The sequence below is a fragment of the Glycine soja genome, chromosome 12 (genome assembly GCF_004193775.1).
Source record: "Glycine soja cultivar W05 chromosome 12, ASM419377v2, whole genome shotgun sequence".
Classification (NCBI taxonomy): Eukaryota; Viridiplantae; Streptophyta; class Magnoliopsida; order Fabales; family Fabaceae; genus Glycine; species Glycine soja.
Genome location: NC_041013.1, coordinates 2,364,298 through 2,387,623, shown reverse-complemented (window position 1 = coordinate 2,387,623; position 23,326 = coordinate 2,364,298). Strand labels below are relative to the sequence as shown.

At 31.6% G+C, this 23,326-nt stretch overlaps 2 protein-coding genes and 1 non-coding gene across 4 annotated transcripts; all 3 read right to left on the bottom strand.

Annotated features, from left to right (window-relative positions):
• Positions 1 to 754: 754 nt before the first annotated feature.
• LOC114379974 (CTL-like protein DDB_G0274487) lies at positions 755 to 4,993 on the bottom strand. Its single transcript, XM_028338834.1, has 3 exons — positions 3,945 to 4,993; positions 3,150 to 3,495; positions 755 to 1,348 (listed from the first exon to the last, which is right to left on the bottom strand). The coding sequence occupies exons 1-3, from the start codon at positions 4,991 to 4,993 to the stop codon at positions 1,088 to 1,090; spliced, it is 1,656 nt and encodes a 551-aa protein (XP_028194635.1). The 3' UTR covers positions 755 to 1,087.
• A 2,077-nt stretch (positions 4,994 to 7,070) lies between these two features.
• LOC114380478 (peptidyl-prolyl cis-trans isomerase CYP21-1-like) lies at positions 7,071 to 12,915 on the bottom strand. Of its 2 annotated transcripts, XM_028339555.1 has the most exons (7): positions 12,595 to 12,913; positions 10,249 to 10,339; positions 10,010 to 10,057; positions 9,683 to 9,706; positions 9,421 to 9,603; positions 9,217 to 9,292; positions 7,071 to 7,540 (listed from the first exon to the last, which is right to left on the bottom strand). In XM_028339555.1, the coding sequence occupies exons 1-7, from the start codon at positions 12,718 to 12,720 to the stop codon at positions 7,378 to 7,380; spliced, it is 711 nt and encodes a 236-aa protein (XP_028195356.1). In that variant the 5' UTR covers positions 12,721 to 12,913; the 3' UTR covers positions 7,071 to 7,377. The 2 variants fall into 2 exon arrangements, with proteins under 2 accessions (XP_028195356.1, XP_028195357.1); XM_028339556.1 differs by lacking the exon at positions 10,010 to 10,057 and having other exon boundaries at positions 12,595 to 12,915.
• Positions 12,916 to 22,693: 9,778 nt separating this feature from the next.
• TRNAE-CUC lies at positions 22,694 to 22,766 on the bottom strand. The gene has a single exon. It is a non-coding gene; the product is annotated as a tRNA-Glu (tRNA).
• Between the last annotated feature and the right edge of the window lie 560 nt (positions 22,767 to 23,326).

Sequence of the window (23,326 nt, the reverse complement as noted above, 5' to 3'; positions counted from 1 at the left end):
TAAATGTAAGTGGCTAGAAGTAACTCCCCTGATAGTATTTGCCTCAAGTAATTTTGGAGGCAATTTTACGGGTTTCCAAACATGCACTAGGTTGGTCTGAATTGTTTTCAAAGGTTTTTTTCTAATAAAAAATCACAATCATTTTTGTTATTGTATTTAGATCGTGTCAAAACTAGTCCAATAACATTCAGTGTAAAAGTATAATATATCTTTTCAACTCTATTTCCGAGATTCTTATTCACAAGTCTCTCCCATGCCTAATAACGGTTGTCCCTGCATTTAACTCCCCATTAATTGTCATTATGGGCATCACATAGCGACACTTCCTAGACCATCATTATAGCTTAGGGGGGTGTTACATGGATGATGTAATGCTCATTTATCGTGATATCAGTCGTCTTGAATCCGAAGGACCCTAAAATAGGCAAACCGAATAAATGATCACTCAGTTTCTGACCAAGTACGCTGAGGGGGTACATAGCCCCACAGTCCCCAGCGCGTAAGCACAAAGGGACTAGAATCAAAGCCCAGATCATCTTATGTCCGATCTAGGGGGTCGAGAGAGTACAATTTTCAATAAACAATGACCAATAGACTTGGCGCCTAACTCATTTTTACATGTCTAAAACAAACAAGTATTTCTAAAGGAAGAAGAAACAGATAGATACTTGGAATTGAAGCTTTTACAGTTTTACACGGCTTCGTGACTAAGACAATAGTATACAAATGCCTAAAGGGGATCAAAGCAAATCAATGCACCAAACAAATAAGAATGAAAGCACTACAAAAGTAATACAGATTTTGCTTAGTTCTCCAACAAATCTTTTTGATTAACAGGGTAAACTTGTGCCTCTTTCCCCCCAAACAAAATATACATCATTCAGGTTACACAAAACTGCAGTCAACTTTCAGATTAACTAAAAGTTACCCTTAGAAAAAAATAGAAAACAAATTTTAAAGAAGAAACATTCAGGAGTATGCACAATAGGCTCACAAGTCATAGTCACAGTCACAGACAATTCTAACTCCACACTGTCCATAAAATAGCAATCCCAGGATTCAAAAACATTTGTATCTCAAGAATTATTTACACACCTAGAGTTCTTGTAGTAACAGACTGTCTGAGACTTCTACTAATGGGTAGTTGAATGTAAACCTCATGGACGTCTTGTTTACAAACCTCTCCTCTATCCCGGTCTATCGCATAGCAGACGTAAATTGTGTCAATTACGTTGTCTAGCACATGCACGAGGTAACCCAGCACTACCATCAGTAGCACCCATGCCATCGCAGCCACAAAATATGAGTCAGACCCAAGATTGGTACCAGCTTTTAAGATAACACAGACCTGGTAATACATAAACAATTAAGACAAAACTTGATAGAAGAAACAGAAAATAATGAAAATAGAAAAACAAACTAGTAAGTAGTAACAATGTATTAAATAGACAGAATAACCAAGTCCATCAAATAAATGGCATACTTTTTTATCCCTAAAAGTATTTTTAAGACATTATTTGCCCGGAGTCTGGAGTTTTATAAGAAAATGAATTTTCAACTGATTTAAATCCTCCTGCAAACTCCTTCTAACTTCAAAACAATTACCAAGAAAAGAAATATAAATTGGCTACAATTTATGCCTACCAAGTGCAAATGTAGAGATGCTAATGGAAGGAAATGTTCTAACTTGCAAGTGGTCAAACAAACGGTCAACATCCACAGGTTACAAGTGCAAGAGATATATCATAAGTCTACCTTAACAATTAGGGCGTGGACATAAGGGTCTATATGACACAATCAATAATTCAATTCATTTCAATTAGGCTTTGCTCTAGCCTCTTTAGGGGTTATTATTTCCTTGGTAGCTCAACACAATGTAAATTTATAGCTAATTTTAGGCATCATTATTAGGGAATTTAGATTCTCATATTTACATTTTGGCACTTAATTGTAAAATTTTAGTATTTTATATTTTTAGAAATTACTTACATTTTTTTAATGATTTTTATATTTTATTTGCGCAAAAAAATCTAAAAATAACCTAGTCTTGAGAACTAGATCATCAGCGATTCAGTGTTAGGAGTTGAAGGTCAACGAAGTCAGCATTATGTGTTTCCTCTAAAGCATCATGTGATGAAATGACAGTGAGATACTATCTTGGAGTGCCCAATGCTACAAAGCCAGCACCAAGGGTTAGACTAAAGAGTATCTAGTCAGCGCCAACAATAGGCGCTGAAGGTCGCAGGTCAAGAGTTTATTTTGAATCTTTGGACCAAAAGAAGGCATATGCAGGAATAGAGGATCAAAGAGTTCCAAAACATTCCTGAAGCCTTGGAGTCCTAGGGAAAGGATCCACCAGGACAAACGAATTTTATCCCTTCTATTTTCTTGTTCTTCTGTTTTGTTTTCCATGTGTAACTAATCCTCTCTAAGCTAAATAAGGTTGATATTGAATCTTTATGTAATCTGAATTTTCTTATCTAAGTTTATTCCATGAAATTTGTGCATCTTTCTCAATACTCTTGGTGTTTCTTTAGTTTTTCGCTATAGAAACTGATCTTAGGTTTGTGGGGTAATTGGAACACCGGGCTTAGACTAGAATTTAAATTGTTTGCCAGAAGTCTGGGTGTGTATAAGAACAGACATCAAATTTGGGGGTTCTTTATAAATCTTTGATTTCGTTGCTAAATCAAGTTAGATATTGTGTAAGGAATAAGAAATATACTTGGTTTTGACTCAAGGAATTGAGCTAAATCTAATTTCATAGGTTCAAACTCCAATTTCATGATTTGATTAGCATTGAATTGAATTCAGTTGCATTGGAAGACAAGAATGGAGTTTTGTACCCTAGTCGCTTTTATTCTTGCATTCTAAACACTTCCTACAATTCTGTCTTCAATTATTTCCATCTTAATCAATTACTTGCTCACAATCTTTGTAGGATCTCACTATTTAGTATCTGACATGACTGGTGCATTTACCATGATTGAAAATTTCAATTTTATACATTTTTTATGCACTGGCCAAACTTTCATCACTGTACAAATTATTTAATGTTTCAAGAGAAAATGTCCATGCCAAGAACTTACAATTCACAGCAAATTTCTAATGCAAAGTGCAAGCATAAGAGTCATACTAACACCACGTACCACTATTGTATATGATGCAGAAAAAACAAAGACAATTCCAGCCAGGATGCGAGATGAGATGGTCTCCACAAAAACAGCAGAGAGAAGATTGCGTCTTAGAAGTTCATATGTCATCCTTGCAGAAGAGCAGTAGGCTTCACCAGTTATTGCAGCAAAGTTTATGGTAAACTTGTTAAGAAAATCAACTGCTGTCAGCAATGCATTTACACAGCACCGCAACACAAGGTTCACTATCCCAGGAGTATCCTCTTGTCTTGCACTATCAACCGCAGAACGCACCATTCGAACAACACAGACAAGCAATCCTGACAAACATATCGTGCCAGAAGAAGGACCAAAAACATTTCTGCAAGCCAAATTCCCACAGTTAATGTCTATCTAAATGAAAAGAAGCAATCATTCAACACAGTTGAACATTAATTTTCATTAGTTCTCCTATCAGCCAATCAAGGAGTACACTACAAGGAACAACCATATCATATTCAAAAGCCACAAGACACACCACAGGTAACAGCAATGTTGAACTAAGAAAATTTTCCAAAGCAACAAGCAAGAGTCATTGACATAAATAATAACTAAAATGGAAGCAAAGAAAACATTTCAAACTAAGCACTCTAACACTGGATACAGAATTTATAAAGTACACATGGATGTATAAACTAGGATATACGATATACCAAAATCATATCAAAGCACACAATTCAAGTTAAACTAACCAATTTAACACTGGAGTCTGAATGAAACATGATATAACTTATAAGCAAACAAATGTAAGGCAACAACAACAATGTTGACCTGAGAGGAGTTCGAATACTCCGCTTAGGAGTTTGATGTTCCTTGGAGAAATACCAATTAGCAATAGTCCCACTGATGACATAAACTTGAGCTTCAACCATAGCTGCCGCAGACCACAACATGGTGAGAACAGCCAAAGCATAATAAGCTGGCACCCAAGAATCCTCCTTCCATTCACAGTCATATCCACTCTTCAAATTCTTCACAACAATCTTCCCATTAAACCTCGCAAACACCATGAAAACCACGATTGGAACAAAATACAGCACCAGCCCAACAGACAAACAAGGCAGCACCCCGAACAAAGCCATGTTCCTCGAAAGTGCGTGGGAAGCGACCCCGATTATGCTCACCGTGAGCTCCACGCGATGCCAATTCACCACCAAGATCCACACAATGATCCCAATCACCAAAAACAAGAACACCAAAATCAGAACCCGGTACGCGAGGGGGAAAGCGTTGCTGCAAGACGCGCCGAGGGTGCAGGCCACGAACCAATACACGTTGAGGAAAACGGGGATGGCGATAAAGAGTGGAATAGCAGCGTAGACAATCTGTTTGGTGTAATGCTTGAGTAAGAGAAGCAGAGCCCAGCACAAGGGGACGCTGAGAACGAAGGTGATGACGAGAGTCCATATGAGACCCTTCACCAATTTCGATGAAACGGATGATGTTGTGTCGACGAGGGAGAGCGTGGAGACGGAGGAGGAGGAGGAATTAGAAGGGTTTAGGACGCAGGAGGTGGTGGTGGGGTCGTAGGTGAAGGAGGAGAGAGAGGGGTAGCTGTTGTTTCGGTGGATGATGGCGAAGATGCCAAAGGCGAAGGAGGAAAGTACGAAGAGAAGGAAGAGGATGAGGAAAGGAAGGTCCTTGAAGGAGCGAGGACCTGAATTGTAAGTGATGTGATGGAATTGCTGGTTTGACTCCGATTCTTCTTCCACAGCCGAAGAAGACGATGAAGGGTACGAGGGTTTCGATAGAAAGGGTTGCGATGCCGGGGACTCGTACGGAAAATCGACTTTGTTGTTCGGATCCTCGCTAGAACCCATCGGAGAGAGCACGAGTGTTTATTCAGGGTTCAATGTTGTGTTTTTGGTGGCGCTGCCTCAGCCCTCAGGACAAGAATGTTCCATGTTCAATCCATCCAAAAACACCAATTAAAATTATGTCTGAAACTCTACACACCAATTAAAAGTATAGGAGTTTTATGGTTTTAGTGTATTAATCGGATTACTTCTAATATGTACTACGCCTGATTATATTCCATTAAGTAGTTGCATTCAAAGATAATTTTCTATAGACAAGACAATAAATAAAAATATTATTTTTCTTTTCTTTTCTTGCAAATGGGTGTAAGAAATGTTCCTCGCCGTAAAAAAATTCTCAAACCAAAACAGAATACTTTTACTTGTTATGTTAATATTATTTTTTTTAATTTGTGAGATATTAGGTCAGACATTATACATAGTGTTTCTTCTTCTTAGTGTTTAGTACAATAGTATTTATTATTCATTTCATTGTTAGGATATTCTCTTGTTCGTTTATTAAGATGCTTTATATATTAATACTACTTTACTATTTCTCTATTTTTTTTTATGGTTTTGGTAGTTAATCAGTGGGCATACGGTATTAATTAAAAAAAATTATCATGTAAATCATAAGAGAAGGTAAAAAGATTATAAATAAAAATTTTCTTTTTCTAAAAAATATATTTTTCCTTTAAATTTCTTAAACAATATTTTTAGAACCTTGATTATGGTTTCACCTTTTTTTTTTTTAAATTGAGAGATATTGGAAGAACATGATGTTGAGTACAAGTGTGAGGTGAAGTCCCACATCGGTAGAAGTGGAAAGGTTAAACACCATATAAGTGAGGAGAAGACCCATAAACCTGAGCCTTAAGGTTTTGGGTTAGAGTGTGGTGTCAGGTCTCCTTATGTGGTGGCTCGTGGTCTACAGGTGTATCCCTCGAATCTCCCCAACAATTGGTATCAGAGCCGATGGTTCAAGTTGATGACCGTCTCAGACGAGTAGCAGGTGGCCAGAATGGCTAGCGGTACAGCGTGCCCCGTAGGTGAAGCGGTCCAGACAGCAAGTCAAAGGACGCGGTATAATCTGTCAAAAAATATTGAGCTGCAATCCACATGCTTTGAAAGCTCATGCAGATCTGGCTTTTTACTTCATTTTACATTCAGTCTGTTGACTCTGCTCTGGTAAATAACAGCTAGAAAAAAAAAAATCACACTTCTCTTTAACATAACCTTACAATTATAATAAGATAATATTAAGAAAGAAAAAGAGAAAGAGATTATGTTCAAAGTTGTACTTTTCTTATTACTTAATAATTAATAATACATGCACAACACCAGAAACATGTGGGTTGTGGCTCTTTCTTATTGTTGTCCGATATCATCCCCTCTAATAATACAAATCATTTGTTGGCTTGACATTCATTGCTTCAATTAATTCCTTTAACTTCTAACATTAAACCAAATTCTATTTGATCTGATTCTTTTGAACGGCTTAATCTTCCACAGACTTCAACAGAGGTTTTAAACGTAACTTATTACTTAGTGCTGCTAGTCTTCTTTATCACACCTTTTGTATAAGCCAACAACAATAAGAATCATCCAATCAATGATCGGAGTGTGCAGTATCTTATTATTATTATTATTATCTGATTTTATAATTTATGTCAAGCTAAACCTATTCAATAAAGAAGTTTTTTGATAGGATTTAATAAAGAAGTTAGGATACTTTTTTAAAGTTTATTTAATTAAAAATGTTAAATTCTGTATCGCTTAAAAAACCTTTTAAGATTTAATAAATTTTAATTAAATCGTTGTTTAATATTTACAATGATCACTTATCATGAAATTTATAATTTTAATAAATTTTTAGGAGAATAATAAGATTGAGGAGAGAACGATATATTCTTCAAACTCATTAACTTGTATATTTACAATGCGGGAAGTGATATCATTTCGTACATTTTTTTTTTTACAATTAAGAGAAACAGAAGGGAAAGAAAAGTATGGAATGAAATCCGTTATGTGATAGAGGAAAATAAAGAGAGAAAAATAGAGCATAGTTAATTACGGCAACCTTTGGGGCAGCAGAATATTCAACGGAAACAAGAAAATATAATTTCTTCCCCTTTCTCTACAGCAAAGGGCCGTGTTAAGATATAAAGTGTTTAATATAAATATACAGGAATGATTTAAAAAAAGAAAAACACAATAAACAGAAAAACATAAAACGGACTTACCAAATATATTGCTTACATTGTTACATATAAAAGAAATCGGGTTTCAGTATACTTTCAATAATTTGTAAACCATGGTTTAAGAACTAGAGAATCAAGATCAAAGACAAACCAGCCGTGTCTGCTATCCAAACATGTGCTAGTGGTCGGTCACCAAAAGGAGGAAGTTCAATTTTCCTCATCCCAGTGGTTCTTTGGTATCTCCCCAGAGTCTGCTATCACTACCTTCTTTCTGGGTTTTCCACTGTAGGTTCCGGCTCCCCCTTCAATTACATACACAATATCCATGCCTTGAACAACCCTGCCAAAGACAACATGCTCTCCATCCAACCTGGAAAGTTTACAAGTAAATTGATATCATAACTCATAACTATAAACTAGTGATAATAACCTATGAAGCATAGACTCTGACATGGATACAAACACTTCGACACGGTAATGTCTATAATATAGGACATGAAGATACCGCATTCACACACAAACAAAGAGATTTTAATTAAATAACATATGAGTAACATATAATAAAATATCCAAATTGATGGTAGATTCATGTTTTTAAACCAACTTTCTATATCTTTTCAAATGTATTAGTTGTGTAAAAGTGACAGCTTAAGTGTTCAACAACAAAAAGTAATTTTTGAATCAAACACCTAATAAGAAATCTCGGATACATGTTTGAGTGTGTCGGTGTCGGAAATGCGTCTGACACAGAAATACTACGGACAAGAGAGGTGTCCGTGCTTCATAGATGATGACACAATGAGTATATATTTTGCCTTTAAAAGAACAAATTCAAAGGTAGTGTCAATCAATCTATATATAGAAAGTATATCAAGTGAGAATTCTAGTCATTGTAAGAAATCAGAACTAAAAATTTGGACCACTAGATCATATTTGAATGAATGAGATTAAGAGATAAATATATGATCTTAACCATCCATGTATGCATTGGCGGTGCTATATAGGGATGGGGATCCATGGCCCCCCCAGAGTTTTTCAAAATTATAAACACATATGTCTATAATAATATGATTAATAAAAACTTTAATTATTTCTAATACTTAGTTTCTTTTACCTTAACTCAATTAACTTACAATTTAGGACAAAAGTTCTTTCTTTTCAACAAAAATTGAAAGCCCATCATTTATTGTTTCTCTTTTGGCCAATTATAGTTTTAACATTTTCAAGGATTTCTGATACTTTTTTCTTAACACAAACTTACAGATTAGTTGCTTCTCTTTCTTTATCATTTTTTATTCTCTGAAACACCTAACCTGTAGCTTAGTTTCAACAATATCAATAGACTTGTTTTTCATATTTGCACGATTTATCTTGATAAGTATATATGTGTTTTCATTTTCAATCTTTAGTTATTATATATATATATATATATATATATATATATATATATATTATCTCAATTGTGTTATTGATTTATTTTTCTGTTTTGATATAAATCCAATGATCTACTAACTTTTTGAAGCATTGTTATTGCTCTCGTTTTCCATCTTGATGTTATTGTTGTGCAACCTATGCTTTCGTAAAATAATCACTTTCCTTCTAAAATATGTAATGTTTAGCCTATAATGTTTTTTTCTATCTTAATGCTCAAAAATTTCATGCATGTTCAAGTAATGATTATAGATTTTATCTATTTTTATTTGTAATAATTATGTAAACAATTTATCATTTTTTATGTAATTGATAATTTTATTTCTCAACTTTGTATTTATATTGCAACTTAATATGATATTGCATATTAAAGATATGCCTTAAAATTTATTTTGGCTCCCCCAAAATTTTAGTTCAAGGTCCGCCACTGCATGTATGGTTAAATGATCTAGATTTATAGTTCTTGTTTTTCACGATAAATCAGAATTCTCACAAGTGTGTGTGCTCGCACCCTAAAAAAGACTGCGCTTAACCTACAAGAACTTATCCAACTGCATCTGATCCCCAGTCTAGAAATCGCCCAAACCATACACTTTAAGGACAAAAATAACTTACCATCTGGCCTTCACTGTGGTAAAGAAAAACTGTGAGCCATTGGAATCAGGTCCTGAATTTGCCATAGAAACAACACCTGCAATCATGGGAGTAAGATTTTATAGAAACAACTCAAACACATCTTAGAAATGACAGAAAAACATCAAGTTATAAAAATATTAATAATAAAGCGAAATGCTTTCATCCAAGCAAATTGTTACTCACCAGCGTGAGAATGTTTAATCTTGAAATTATCATCAGGAAAGGTGCCACCATAAATAGATTCAGACCCTTTACCATCATGATGAACAATGTCTCCACCCTGAATCACAAAACCAGATATTATCCGATGAAATGGTGTTCCTTTGTAATGAAGCTTTATGCCATTTTCACTCTTGCCTTTCTCCCCTACACGTGGAACACTCCTAATCAGTGCAAGGACCGATGGGGATCAAATTAATAAACGAAATGAAGAGACTACAGGTACCTGTACACAAAGCTCTAAAATTTTCTGCAGACAGAAAATTCAGTCATTAGAAATTGCAATGTTATAACGTATAAGCCTTACTGTATGTAAATAGCCTAAATATACAAGGAGAAAGCTTCATCAAGCACATTTAAGTTTGAATTTACAGAAATAACTGAAGTCTAAAGTAGACACCCTATATAAAAGGGTGAAAGAAAATGAATACCCACAAATATTACATTTTCTACTAAAGAAGCTGACCCTTGGTTCATGCAAAATGAAAAATTATATTCTTAAAGCAATTAAGTTGCAGACAAAAGAACATGAAATAGAAGAACAATGACATACCCACAGTTTTCGGTACAACTTTGCCATATAATCCAATCACTATCCTACCTGTAGAAGTTATTGCATACCGCAGGTTGTTAATATCAGATAGGAAAGGAAAAATAGCATTTTTTAAGCACATTGAGCCTAAATTGTTGCTTCAATTTTTCTACATCCTCTTTGTAACAAAAGTATTTCATGAGTCAAATTGATTCAAATGATTGCAATGAGTAAAATTTCTAAAAATACTCCTTGACAACCTAAACGCTGTTTATCAATATCAATATCCAAGAATACTCTGTGTGTAATTTCAGGCTCCTCTTCTGGTTTCTCCTCAATGATCTCAACAACCTACATCAGAAAAGGGGAAAGTTTATCAGTTAAGATGGAAATCATAAGTGGGAAAAATTTACACATGGCCTAATGTTGAAATTACTAGCTTTTAGAGAGAAATAGAGAAGAGAAAAAGCAAATAACCTTGAATTATGAATATGATTTGAGAACTTTCATACTAATTAATAGACTCCAAATCTACTCCTATATTATAAATCTAAATCATCATCTTGAATGAGAACTTTTAAAGATCTTTTCTTAAACTAAAAAGTTTTTAGAATTTAGGCTTAATTGCACATTTTACCACCCAACTTTCATTATTTTGCAAATTTTACCATTGAAAATGCAAAGCAAAAGAAATGGCATATGCTAGTAACAACGGAGCTTGAAAACTAAAGAAGAACACTAATGTAATTATGGGATATGTAATGGTGGCAAACAACAAATATCAAGGAACAAAGAGAAGGATTTGGAAAGATAGACATTGTTACAAGAGTTCTGAGTAGCAACTCAATAGCAGAATAATGAAGGACAAGTCCTGATGGCTCTGATACCATGTTGAAGGTATATGGGTTTGGCAAAAAAAGGAGAGAAAAGAAAAAGATAATAATCTTGAATCATGAATACAATTCGATACACTGATCTTATTCAAAAGACTAAGGCACTAACCTTTATTTATTCTAATTAATAGACTCCTAATTTTACTTAAATAACAAAACAAAACATGATAATTACTAAGAAATATGAAAACTAATCCTAGGAGATATTATGGGATAAGAAACTAATTTTAAAGGATAATCTAAGATACTCCAAAATAACAACTAATCGTAAGAGATAATTTAAGATATTCTTTAATAAATTAAAGATATTTTCCTAATATTCTAACACCTAACCATCGATTTGCAATCAAATGATACACAACTAACACAAGTTGTTGTTTAATGTTTATAAATATTCAGTGTTAAAAATGGTGGTCTCAAAACAGGTCCACACATAATATAGTGGACAAAAAAACTTCATTTATAGTCAGAGTGTGGCTCATACAACTTCAACCAATGAACCTGTACTAGATAGAGCTACCGCCACAAATATAGATAAGGGTAACACTCCAAGAAGCAGGGAATGCTCAGAATAAGGTGGGAAAGATAAAACATGATGGGTTGATTTCAGCAAAAGACTCAAACTGAAATCAAAGGATAAAGTTAACTTCTGCGGTATTGCTTACCCAGGTATACTATCCTCTTCAAAACACTTTTTTTCATATTGCCTTTCTCATCAAAATACTATCCTCTTCTGTTTATGTCACATTCTTCTACTAGTATACTCTCCTAATCTAGTATCCTCGTTTCATCAATTTCTATCACATTTATAAATGATCATAGCCTTCTGTGAGCACTAAATGCACCCTGTGCCTCGGGAGCCCTATAGTGTAGATGTCCTCTCACTAATACTTAAAGGAATCATGGGAACTAAAAGATTCTGTGTCTCCACCCACCTTTTGAAGCTCTCATTATCCTCTTCTTTCTAAAGCTGGGTTACAAGGCACGGGTACACACATTTGGTCTACAAGATGGATGCCTCTTCAAACTGGCTAATGTATGTTATGAGTTATGACCCTCCGTTGATTCACTTTCAGGGCTAAACCTCCATTTTATTCTTGAGCTGCTCCAATTTTGTGCTAGTCTACAGCTGGAAGTTTGAATACATTACCTAGTTCATACTTCTAGTACTGCATAGAGCATACACTAACCCAACCAAAAAGGAACTCAAACAACTTACTTGAATTAATAAAGAAGGAATTGATTATAATGCAAAGCATGCTACCCAGACACAGCGCAATCCCACAGAATTGAGCCATGAGATATTCATCAGTAATCAAATTAGACTGCATAGACAGCAGACAACTAATAATAAGAATGATTACAATGGCAAAAGTTAAAATGCATCCGAAAGCAATACAATTCAATTACATCAAAGAGTTTAATTTCATAAGGTGCACTTCCTTGGGATGGCATTACAGGTAATGTAAGCAAAATTAAAATACAAAAACTCCATTTTGATTTCATTCTATCAGTAACAGAAAGTAAAAATGAAAGAGTAAAACGAAAACACGTGGCAAATGCATGTAACGGAACGTTCAGATCTATGGAAAGAAACTTAAACTATACCCCATCAAACTCACAGTAATATAAACATTATGCACGAAACCCGGCACAATTGCCCAAAATCAGACCCACAAAGACAACAGACAGATAAAGGGTTAAAGGGCGCACCTGTTGAGGTGTAGCAAAACCACTGGTAGTAGTAGAACCAGAAAATGTGAAAATGAGGAAAATTGAGAGGACAAGGAAGAGGAGGAGGAATCGTGGGTGAATGAGAAACACGATCGCTCTATGCATTGCTTCACTAACCTCTTTGTGCAGTTATACCCAATCAATGAAAAATCGAAACTTTCTCATCCTCCATGGCAGACAGCATACTGGGTTTGTCTCAGAACGTGGGGCGCTTTGTTAAGAACTTGAAGCTGAAGATGGTTCAAGCTCGGAACAGAGGGCGGTCCACATAGGGAAAACAAGTTGATAAATTAATTTAATTTGAAAATTCGGAATAATGAGGTCCTGATTATTGGAAAAGCCTCACAGTGAGAATTTTATTCCCAAAATATATAATTGATGTTCAAATAGTTATAGTTATTTTTATAGAAACATTTAACTTTTCTGAAAGCAAATACATTTAACTATTTTCATAACAAAATACCATATAATTAAGACATCAGTTTAATTGATTCAAAGTTTAATCTATTTATATTAAGAAATTGTGACCAGTATTTAGTTCAAAACTCTTCTAATTCCTAACGACAAAATATAGTTTATTTATAAAAAAATCCATTTAATAAAAAACAATTTTTAAAATGTTAATTTAAAAATGGTCAGGAATTTATCTAAATTGTACGTGAGATTTTTGAGTATAATATAATGTTTTCAAGGGTTTTTTTATTTAAATTATATTTTTTTTATTGGAAACAATGATTTAATATCAAATTCAACTTCAAAAATTGTATATAGGTAATATATTGCAGTAATCAAAAGTTAATGTTTATTTTATATGAGTTTGAGTAATTTTACTGGTTTGCCCTTTTTATGTTAGTCATTTAATTACTTTTAGTCGTTTGGTGTTATTATTGTGTTTTTAGGGTTTATTTCCCTAATCAACTGGTTTTGCCGTGTTTGTTGTGGGATTAGGTTATCCTTATGTCGGAATTGATGAACACAATTGTCTCAAAACTACATTGAGTGTTGATGAATTCGATGTTAAACCAGTTTCCTGCACAAAAAGTAATTGGTTTTTGGTAGGATAATTCTGTTAGATTGGGTGTGAATTTGGTGAATGGAAACCAAAGGTAGGGTAGAACAGATTGATTGCCATTATTGGGCGGCGGGAATTGAAGTCCATTTTATATGTGAGGCTGTTGAAGAGCAACCGTTACGGTAAAATTGTTCAAAAATTTCATTGAAGAAAAAAACTCCATTCCCATAATATTACAACAAAAGACCATAGAAAAACCTTCCAAATTTCTTTCACCCAACTCAACTCATTACGAACTTGCCAATGTTTGGGAACCCCAGCAACGATCCGTCGTATGCAGCAGCGAAGACGGTAACACAACCACCGACAATACTGTGTATAACACTAATGGTTTTTTCATTTCAAAGTATGTTTTCTTCTCTAAAAGGTTTTACTCTTTTCTTAAAAAAATTAGCTAAGAAAATATATTGATACAATGGGTACCATAACCCATATACATACATAAAAAAAGACAGAAAACTTGACATGGTTAGCTGCCATTTAAATCCATGGAACCTAAATAGATGCTAACCACCCGAACCAACACCTAAATCAGAACCATCCCTTCTAGACCACTTCCATACAGTTCCCTAAAACAAAACAAAGTTCTAAAAAATATACTATGAACAGCAACTGAGCCCTTCAATTCCCCATTGATACATGCATGTTACTTCCGTATGCATCAACAAATTCGATTGATCCTTCAATTCCCAACTGATTAAGCTTGACAGTCCGCACAAGTGCCTGTATATTATCTAAAAATCGTCGTAGCATAATGAATTCAGATAAAATGCAGAGCCTTTTCACAGCATCTGATTCATCAGCGATCGCACATTGGAATATCATATTAATCATATAGTGAGTAATGAAAACCTTTTAATTTCCCGCCCCCCCTATTCCAGTGCCATCACCTCACGTTAACCAACTCCAATATCTTCATCCTGCAGAACTGGCCACCATTGAAACACCACATCATTTCGCTGCTCCCAAATTTTCCATATTGTCTCCGGCCAAACATTTGACCACATCAACTTAGCTTCTTTCCCTTGCACCTAATTTGAGAACTGCCAGAAGAAGTCCTCCACCATAGGATGAATCAACGATTGGATAGCGCACCAATGCGCGCTCAGATACCAAATGGAAGCTGCCACCCTGCAAACAAACAAAAGGTGAGAAATTGTTTCTTCCCCTTCATTACAAAGGGGACAGTTTGTATCATCACTCTAACCCTAAACCCTAAAAGATTCTAGACTTAATTAGCACAAGTATACTCATGTGTTAGTTTGTTAGAGTGCTCCCAAATGATAGTCTCATCGTACACTTGATGCTCCCCAAAATTTTTGCTCCCATTGGACGAATTGGACCATTTGTATCTATACATTAGGGTCTCATTAGGATCTCAATTCATGAATCTCTTTATCAAAAATAAAGTAAAAGGAACAAACAGGTAACAGTGAAAACAAGTCAAAGTCAGAGTTTGAAGTTGACATGTTGGTCTATCATGGACAATTTTTAAGGCCTATCATGTTTGAAGGCTTGATGGGCTTGAAAACCTATATATTTAATTTGTTTTATATAAAGTTTACAAATAGGTGAATAAGCCTAATAAATGGACCATAAAAAATAATGCCCACCTAAATTATTACATGCTTTGTAAAAAATAAAAATAAAGAAAAATAAATTTTGACAAACTTTATAATTATCAAGTTGTTGTCATAATTTTATTTTCACCTAAAGGATTTATTTTAGTTTAATCTCAATGTACATTCTTTCTAAACTGTTTTTCCCATGCCTTTTTTTTTTTACAAAAAATTATCATTCTAGTTTTGAAGTTCTGTAGTATATCACGCAAAGTTTCTCTCAACTTTTCGTAGAGTTAAATAATGACCCAGTCAATGTAGTCAAGTTCTTTGTAATACAAACTTCATTTATTATGTGCAATGAATCAAGTTTCAACGTGCAAGATATAAATAGAATATTTGTGAATAATACCAGAGAAGGATCTAAAGGTCGTAAAAGGAAGAGATTCTAAAGTTAAAGATATGAGTTAACAAAATTAATTAATATTATTTATACTAATAACATATATTTACTTTTCGATATCTCATTAAATAAAAAATTAACAGTTAAGTGTATTTGATTTGAAACAATTATAGAATGAGTGATCTTTTAAGAAGTTTTCCCAAAAGCATGTGTGAGTAAGGACAAAACATATCAAAAAATCTCGTATTATTTTATGGGGACAGTCAATGATCCTAAAAGAAGTTGAGTGATGTCAAAGCTAGTTGTCAATGTCTCAGAAATACTTACTTATGGAAGATTTTGACCAACGGAAAGTTGAGTGAAGTGTCATCGTGAAAATTGAGGATGAGGGATGTTACAAATTGTATCAAAACAAATATTTATCCTAGTATGGTGTGGTTCGAGGACGAACCAAGTGAAAGAACATGTAACACCCTAGATGAATCACATTAGAATGAGAGGAATCTAGAAGTTGTGTAAGTATGAGATTATATAGTTGAGAATGACTTAAAAGAATTAATTAGTACTACATATACCAATAAAATACATTTAATTTTTGGTAACATATCACATAAAAACTGTACAACTAAACGTATTTGACTTGAAACAATTATGAAATGAGTGACATTTTTTAGAAATTTTCCAAAAATGAGTGAATAAAAATAAAGTACATTGAAAGAACTACCTACAGGCAGTTATGATTAATAAGAAGTTGAGTGAAGTGTTATCGTATCAAGTATGATAATATGTGAATTCCCGATAAATCGACAATGATAAATATTACAATATTCAGCATACATAATACAATTTGATTAATAGTACACATGAAATATAGTTAAAACATAATTAAATTTAAAGGAGTCTAACATAGTAAAAGAATAAGAGTTTCAAATTAAAATATTTTATTTTAAAAATTACTATTAACCTATATTAAATATTAAATATAATATTTATAATAAATAAAAACATATAGTATAAAATATAAAACTAGCCCATCAAGTGTAATAAAACCTTATCTTTTTATCTAAAAAGATTTTTTTTTTAAATCTCCGATGTGCCTGACATACCATCTTACGTATTTCCATTCCTAATGACGATGAGCTCTCTACCGCCATTCCGCCAAAGTGTTGAAGGGTCCTCATATTTGAGCTTGAAAATTCCTCGTGTATACGATGTTCAAGAAAGAAAAGTAAATAAAACGTTAGCATTGTCAATGGGAACGTAGTTTTCCTATAATTTCTCCGTTGACAGAAGACCGACTCCATTACCATATGATAAAGATGCTTTGGAATCTCATCAATTTGGTGCCACCTTCTTAGTTTTATCCAGCACTTCTCTCTAAACCAAAACTAAACTAACCCACCTACTTAGTTTGCAATAAATACAACTTACCCATACAAGAAAGTAGTGTTTATGATGATGTTACATCTTAACAACACTTTTTTTTATCAGCCTTAACAACACTCATTGAGTGAATACCCCTAAAGCTTTAAGCTAAACACACTTCTTCTACAACTTTTTAGAAGTATATAAGGCTTTTAGATTAGAAAGGGAACCGAAACACATTTCTACAACGTATGACACTTTCCATCAGGTTTTGCGGTTTTTTTTTCTTTTTCCAATAGGCCTCTAATGTCAAAGTAACCGTCCTGTAAAAGTTAGAGACTTACAACACCCATATTATCAACTATTATTGTCAAACAAACCCAAAAAGACTCAGAAAAAAGCAATTGTAAAAAAGCATTTTTAAATATTTTTCTAAAAAAAACAGATATATATAGAAGGATCAATTTGTTTAATTTTATTTTTTCAAAAACGTGCTTCTTAATAAAATAAATAATTTTTTTAATTTGTTTTTATAAACTACTTTTATTTAAAATAAGTAGTTTTTTTTTGTTTTTTTTATAATAAAAATCATATATGTTTCTTAAAAAAATATTTTTTTTAAAAAAGTTCTTTTAAAAATGAATTTTAAAGTTTAAATAAACTTACTTAAAATTTGTTTCTTAAAAGTTTTAAGCAAAACAATTTAAACAAACATACTAAAAAAACAAAAAATATTATTTTATTTAAAATAAGTGTTTTCTCAATAAATAAGTTTAAACAAATATACGTGTATAACTGAAAATTGTTGATTGCTTAAAATTCAGAATATAATATTTTAAAATGATGGCATAACATTTGTAACACAAGAAGCAACATAATTAAGATATAACACGTGAATTTCAAAGTAAACAAAATTCATATTATATGATTTTTTATTAACATTTCTTGAAGTATTCGTGACGCTGAAAAATACTTTCTTTTTGGTTCATTGCAATAAACTAAATGCCCTGTCCCCGACGAATCATTTCAGATTTTCTTGACAATGCATGCCCCGCTGCCTTATATATTCTTCTGTCCGTTTCGTCAGTTTACAAGTCTGAATTTTCCACAAAACAAGTTTTGTTTCCTCTATATCAATTAATTGCCTCTTTTGTGCGTGCTTTAATAAAATAAAAAAGAAATATAAATTTTGGTCCTTGAAACTTAATTTTACTTCGTCAAATTTAAAAACGTATTGTTTTAGTACATTGTCTTTTAAATGTATATCATATGTAATTCCTTTTATCGACATTGTTAAGTAAATGGAAATAACACATCGTCCAGGTGTAATAATTGTGTTACATTTACTTGCGTTACCCTTTGATGTCACCAATGCTCCTAAGTCATATAATCGGGAAGTACTAAAATTATTGTTTTTTTATTTAAAAATATTAAAATCAAACTTTTATACTCATAAAAAATTAAAAATATATTTTATGTTAAAATTTAATGATCACACTAATAATATAAAATATTTGTATAGTTATTTAATTCTAAATTACGGATGATATAATTTTTAAAATAATTATTATAAAAATTAATATTTATTCATTTATTTGACACTCAAAATAAAAGTGTGATGTGAAGTTATTTAACATTTTCCTAAAAAAATATAATTTTGATTGTTCTTTAATCTGAAATTTAACTTTTTTAAATTTTAATTCTTACATAAAAAAAAAATCTGATTTTAATTGGATTCTAAGAATGTCATCCTTATCTATAATCATCTTGATTGTTGAATGTTGAAAAGATGAAGGTACGAATTTATGATATGTGGATGAGTGTATAATAGGCGCGAATCAAACATAATTTGTTCTTATCTTCAACATTGGGGTCCGAGTGTTGATAAGATAAAAGTTTTAGACCTTTTAATTCAAATTTCATTTTTTTTTTACTCTTTTACTTTCCATAATACCGACAAAAATTAACCCAGCAAAATTTTATAATTAATAATATAGTAACTAGTTTTATAATTTTAAACATTTATTCGTGTATCTTACTTTCACTCCATTTTCTTTTTTTCTCTTTTTAATTATCACTTATTATATTTTTTTCCTACATAGGTGAGTTGGATTTTGGTCTCTTAACAACTCATCAATATTAGAGAATATTAAGACTCAAGGAACACTTATATATGAAATACTTATATATTACTCATCAATTAGTTATTTACATCGATAATGAAAATCAAACTCACATTTTTTTAAATAAATTACTCACCAACTAAACTAAGCCTGATTATATTTGTTTTGTATATATGATGTTTTTACTTTAATCCTTATTGAGATAGATGTTATCTTAGGGTGAGTTTAGTTTAAAAGAATGAAAAAAGTATGAAAGTTAATTCAGATGAAAATAAGTGATACATTTAAATTAAGATAGTATTTGATGAAGAGATGAAAGTGTGAGGAATTAAAAGAATTGAAATAGAGTGAAAAAATAATAGAAAGTGAAATTATTTGATTAAGATGAAAGAGATGAAAGATTTGAATTATTAAGTAGCAAGTAAAGAATAAACAGAAATGAAAGAAATATTCATTTTATTTCTATCTATTAATTATGCAATTGATACATAACTGATTATATTAATAAGATAATCAATTATGTAGTCAACCTAACAACAAAATGTTTCAATATAGTGTCATACCTGATCCACTATGATACAAACATAATTAATTTGAATATGTTCGATAAGATATTTCAGTTAATTTTTAACTATTTTTACTAGCTGCAAAAACTTATTTTGCTATTTGGTAAATAAGTTTTTTTTAGTAGTTTCTAATATTTTTTGAAGTAGTATTTTTAAAACACTAGTTTCTATCTTTTTATATTTTTTTCCATTTTTATGTTCAATACATTTATTTGATTTCTTGGTTACCTTTTTAAAATAAATTATTATTTTATTATTTTTATGTTATTTTACACTTTTTTGTTATTTCAATAATTAGTTTTATTAATCCTTATAATTTAATAAATTAATTTTTCAACTTTCAATTTTTAACTACCAACTAATTTTTCAACTTTCAATTAATTTTTAACTAATTTTATCAATTGCAGTTAATTATGTCATAAACATAATTATCACCTAGCTAAAACGTACGAAACATACTTATCACCTAGTTAACTATGTCCTAAACATAATGGATTATATTGACAACTTAACACCCGTAGTTCTATCAAATTCAAAAGTTTCCATGACACTAGATTTTTTTGGGACAATTTTGGAAGAACATATCTCACTTTTTCTCATTGGCCAACACAATTTAATATCTTCCAATGACACCCACAATTTTTTAAGAAATTGCATCACATATTCACCCAAAACAAACAACTTTCATCCCTCAAATACCTCAATTTAATTGCATTCTAAATTCATCCCCCTAAACTAACACACCCTAAAGTAAAGTACAAAGCTATAAAACCTACAATAAATTTTGAAATTTTTATCTCAAATACACCCAGATATAAATCAAGCACACACTACCTAATCACCATTCTTATTATAATTAGTTTGCTGTTAGTAGATTACAATATATCATATGATATAGGTTGTCGCTTGGTGATGAGTATGTTCCGTACGTCTTAGCTAGTGTTGATTTATAGGCACGAGATCTTATCTTATCAATTGCAAAATGCACTCCTTCATTTGATATGAGTGAATAATAACTAAAGTTGCACTTATGTTATGGCTGCCCTTTGGCCCACACCCGTCTAATACGACATGAGCTGTCTAATACGCCCGTACCCGTACGCCGGACAGCTGTTTTTGTTCCCCCCCCCCCCTTTTCTTATTGCTTTTTCTCCACTCACCACAAGCATTAATCATTAACTCACAATTCACACACAGTAAACACCTATATATTTATGTTTCGTAAATTACAAATACATATTTTTTGTCACCACATATCTAAAATAGGTGCCTACTCAATCTTCTTCTTAACCAAAGACATGTTAATTGCATAATATTTTATAAACATATGTTTTTTTTTTATTAAAAAGTGAAAACGTATAATGAATGATAGTAATAAAAGAAATAAAAAAAAAACAGTGTTTAAAAAATATTATATAAATAATTTGATGATTCCTTTAAAAAAGAACAAATTAGACAATGTTCATGGTTGTAAAGCTTCACCTATGTTTGATAGAGAGGAAAAAAATTAAATAGAAGAAACAAATTTGAAATTTAAATTAGAGAAGAACATTAAAATATTTATTTCTTGAAGTTTTTTTTTTCTTCAACCAAACAAAAAAAAACATTGTTATGTACATTTTTTTTCCTTTTAATTTTTTTTTTCTACTTTCACTCCTTCGAAACCTCAAAGCTCAAACGGAGCATATAACAAGGTATGCTCTCAACATTATAGTTTGTTTAAGGAGAAAGACAGGCAAAAAGAGGAGAGAGGAAATATCAAGAATAGTATATTTTACTTTATTTCGTTGAAGAAAAATTTAAAAGGACAAAAAAATTAATTTTAAGAATAAAAAATTGAAAATAAATCACTAATTTTCTATTCATTTCAAATTTTAATTTGCTCTCTTTCCTTATTTTCTTTTTCATTTGAACTTTTTATTTTAAGCAAAAGGGCAAGTGTTGATAATTAGTAACCTATTTTTTAATTCATTTTTATTGTTATAAAGTTCTATGTTATTCATTATATTAAGTTATAAACAATACCTATAATTAATTATAATATTCTTATATAGATTTTAATCAATAATAAAGGATATATTGTGTACTAAAAGTATGCTTTGTTTTTTCAATTTTATTCTATAAAAATGAACGTGTAATTTAACATAATATTTTGTGAATTTTAGAAGTGTCAAGTGGGAACCTGTGAGCTAGCTCAATCCAACTGGATTCATCAATAAGCTGAGTTTACAAAAACGTAACTCGTTTTTCTGTGGATTATTTTAACCTAACTCAATTCCTGAATTGAAATGGAATAGAATTAGATCGAGAAGGGTGAAAGTCAACCCATTTTTATTTTTATCTTAATAATAATTAGTATTCCATTTCCATTTCAAACTAAAATTAAGGTATGCATGGGTAAAATAAATAGAAATTAGATGTTGTAACTCAGTTAAATTTACAGATACATTGCAATATTGCATGCATTCCTGTGGGTTTTAATGCGTGTTTTGGAAACACGTTCACATTCTATACTGGCATCAATCAATGAAACCACGTCCTACACACATACTAAGGCTAAGCTATTTGTATTAGCTTTTATGAGACGCATATTTGACTCGACGTGACAAGGTAACAAACACGCCATTACTTTTGTCTTTATATTATAATAAGCTAACGTAAATTTAAATGGTGTGTACGTAATCTATATACAGGTTTTTCTTTTTAAAAAAAATTATATATAGGTTTTAATATTGAAAATAGTAAATATTTGAGCGAACGGCATAAACTAACAATTTATTAAAACATTTTTCATGTAGTTTTTTTTATACCGTGACATAGTTAAAAATCATGTTAGATATAGTTTTTAAAGTTTTTGTTACAAAATTAAATATAAAAATCTATTTGAAAACATATAAAAATATCTCAAAAGTCTGAACTGTTAGATAAGGTTCAACATAGAGCAGCGGCACAATCTAATGATTGTTGTTTTTCAACCGAAAAATAAAAGTTTCCGTTGCCGGGACTTGAACCCGGGTCTCTCGGGTGAGAGCCGAGTATCCTAACCAACTAGACTACAACGGAATTGCTACGACTCTATATGTTTAAAAAAAATTAAATAACTAAATAGCTACAACCTACAAGTTTAACTTTCATAATTAAATTTTTGAATGAACCTGTGGCTCATTTAAAGCATGTATAATTAAAATTAGGTGACGTTCTAACTTTATTCTACAATTTGGATAAGAATTGAAGATTGGTGCTTAGATGTGATTAGAGAGTCCTTCAGACACAAAATAAAAAGGTGTCAATATTTGAACATTTCATTATTTTGAAAATTACATTGACATTTATTATTTTTCATATCTCCTTTTTTTATTTATCATATCACATATTAATATTATACTTTTATTTTCTTTCTCTCTCTGGATGTTAACTAGCATATCTGCATATGGATTATGGAGCGTCCATTTATAATTTTCCAAATAAAAAACAGGCTAGCAATAATTGGAAGTTGAATCTGTTTTCGGCCTAGTGTGGATGCTGGTCATTTTTCAAAGGTGGATTTGTTCGAAATGGTCTTTTAATTCTGTAAATAAAAAATAAAAAATTAAAGGTTTAAACTTTAAAGTAATGAGAAATAA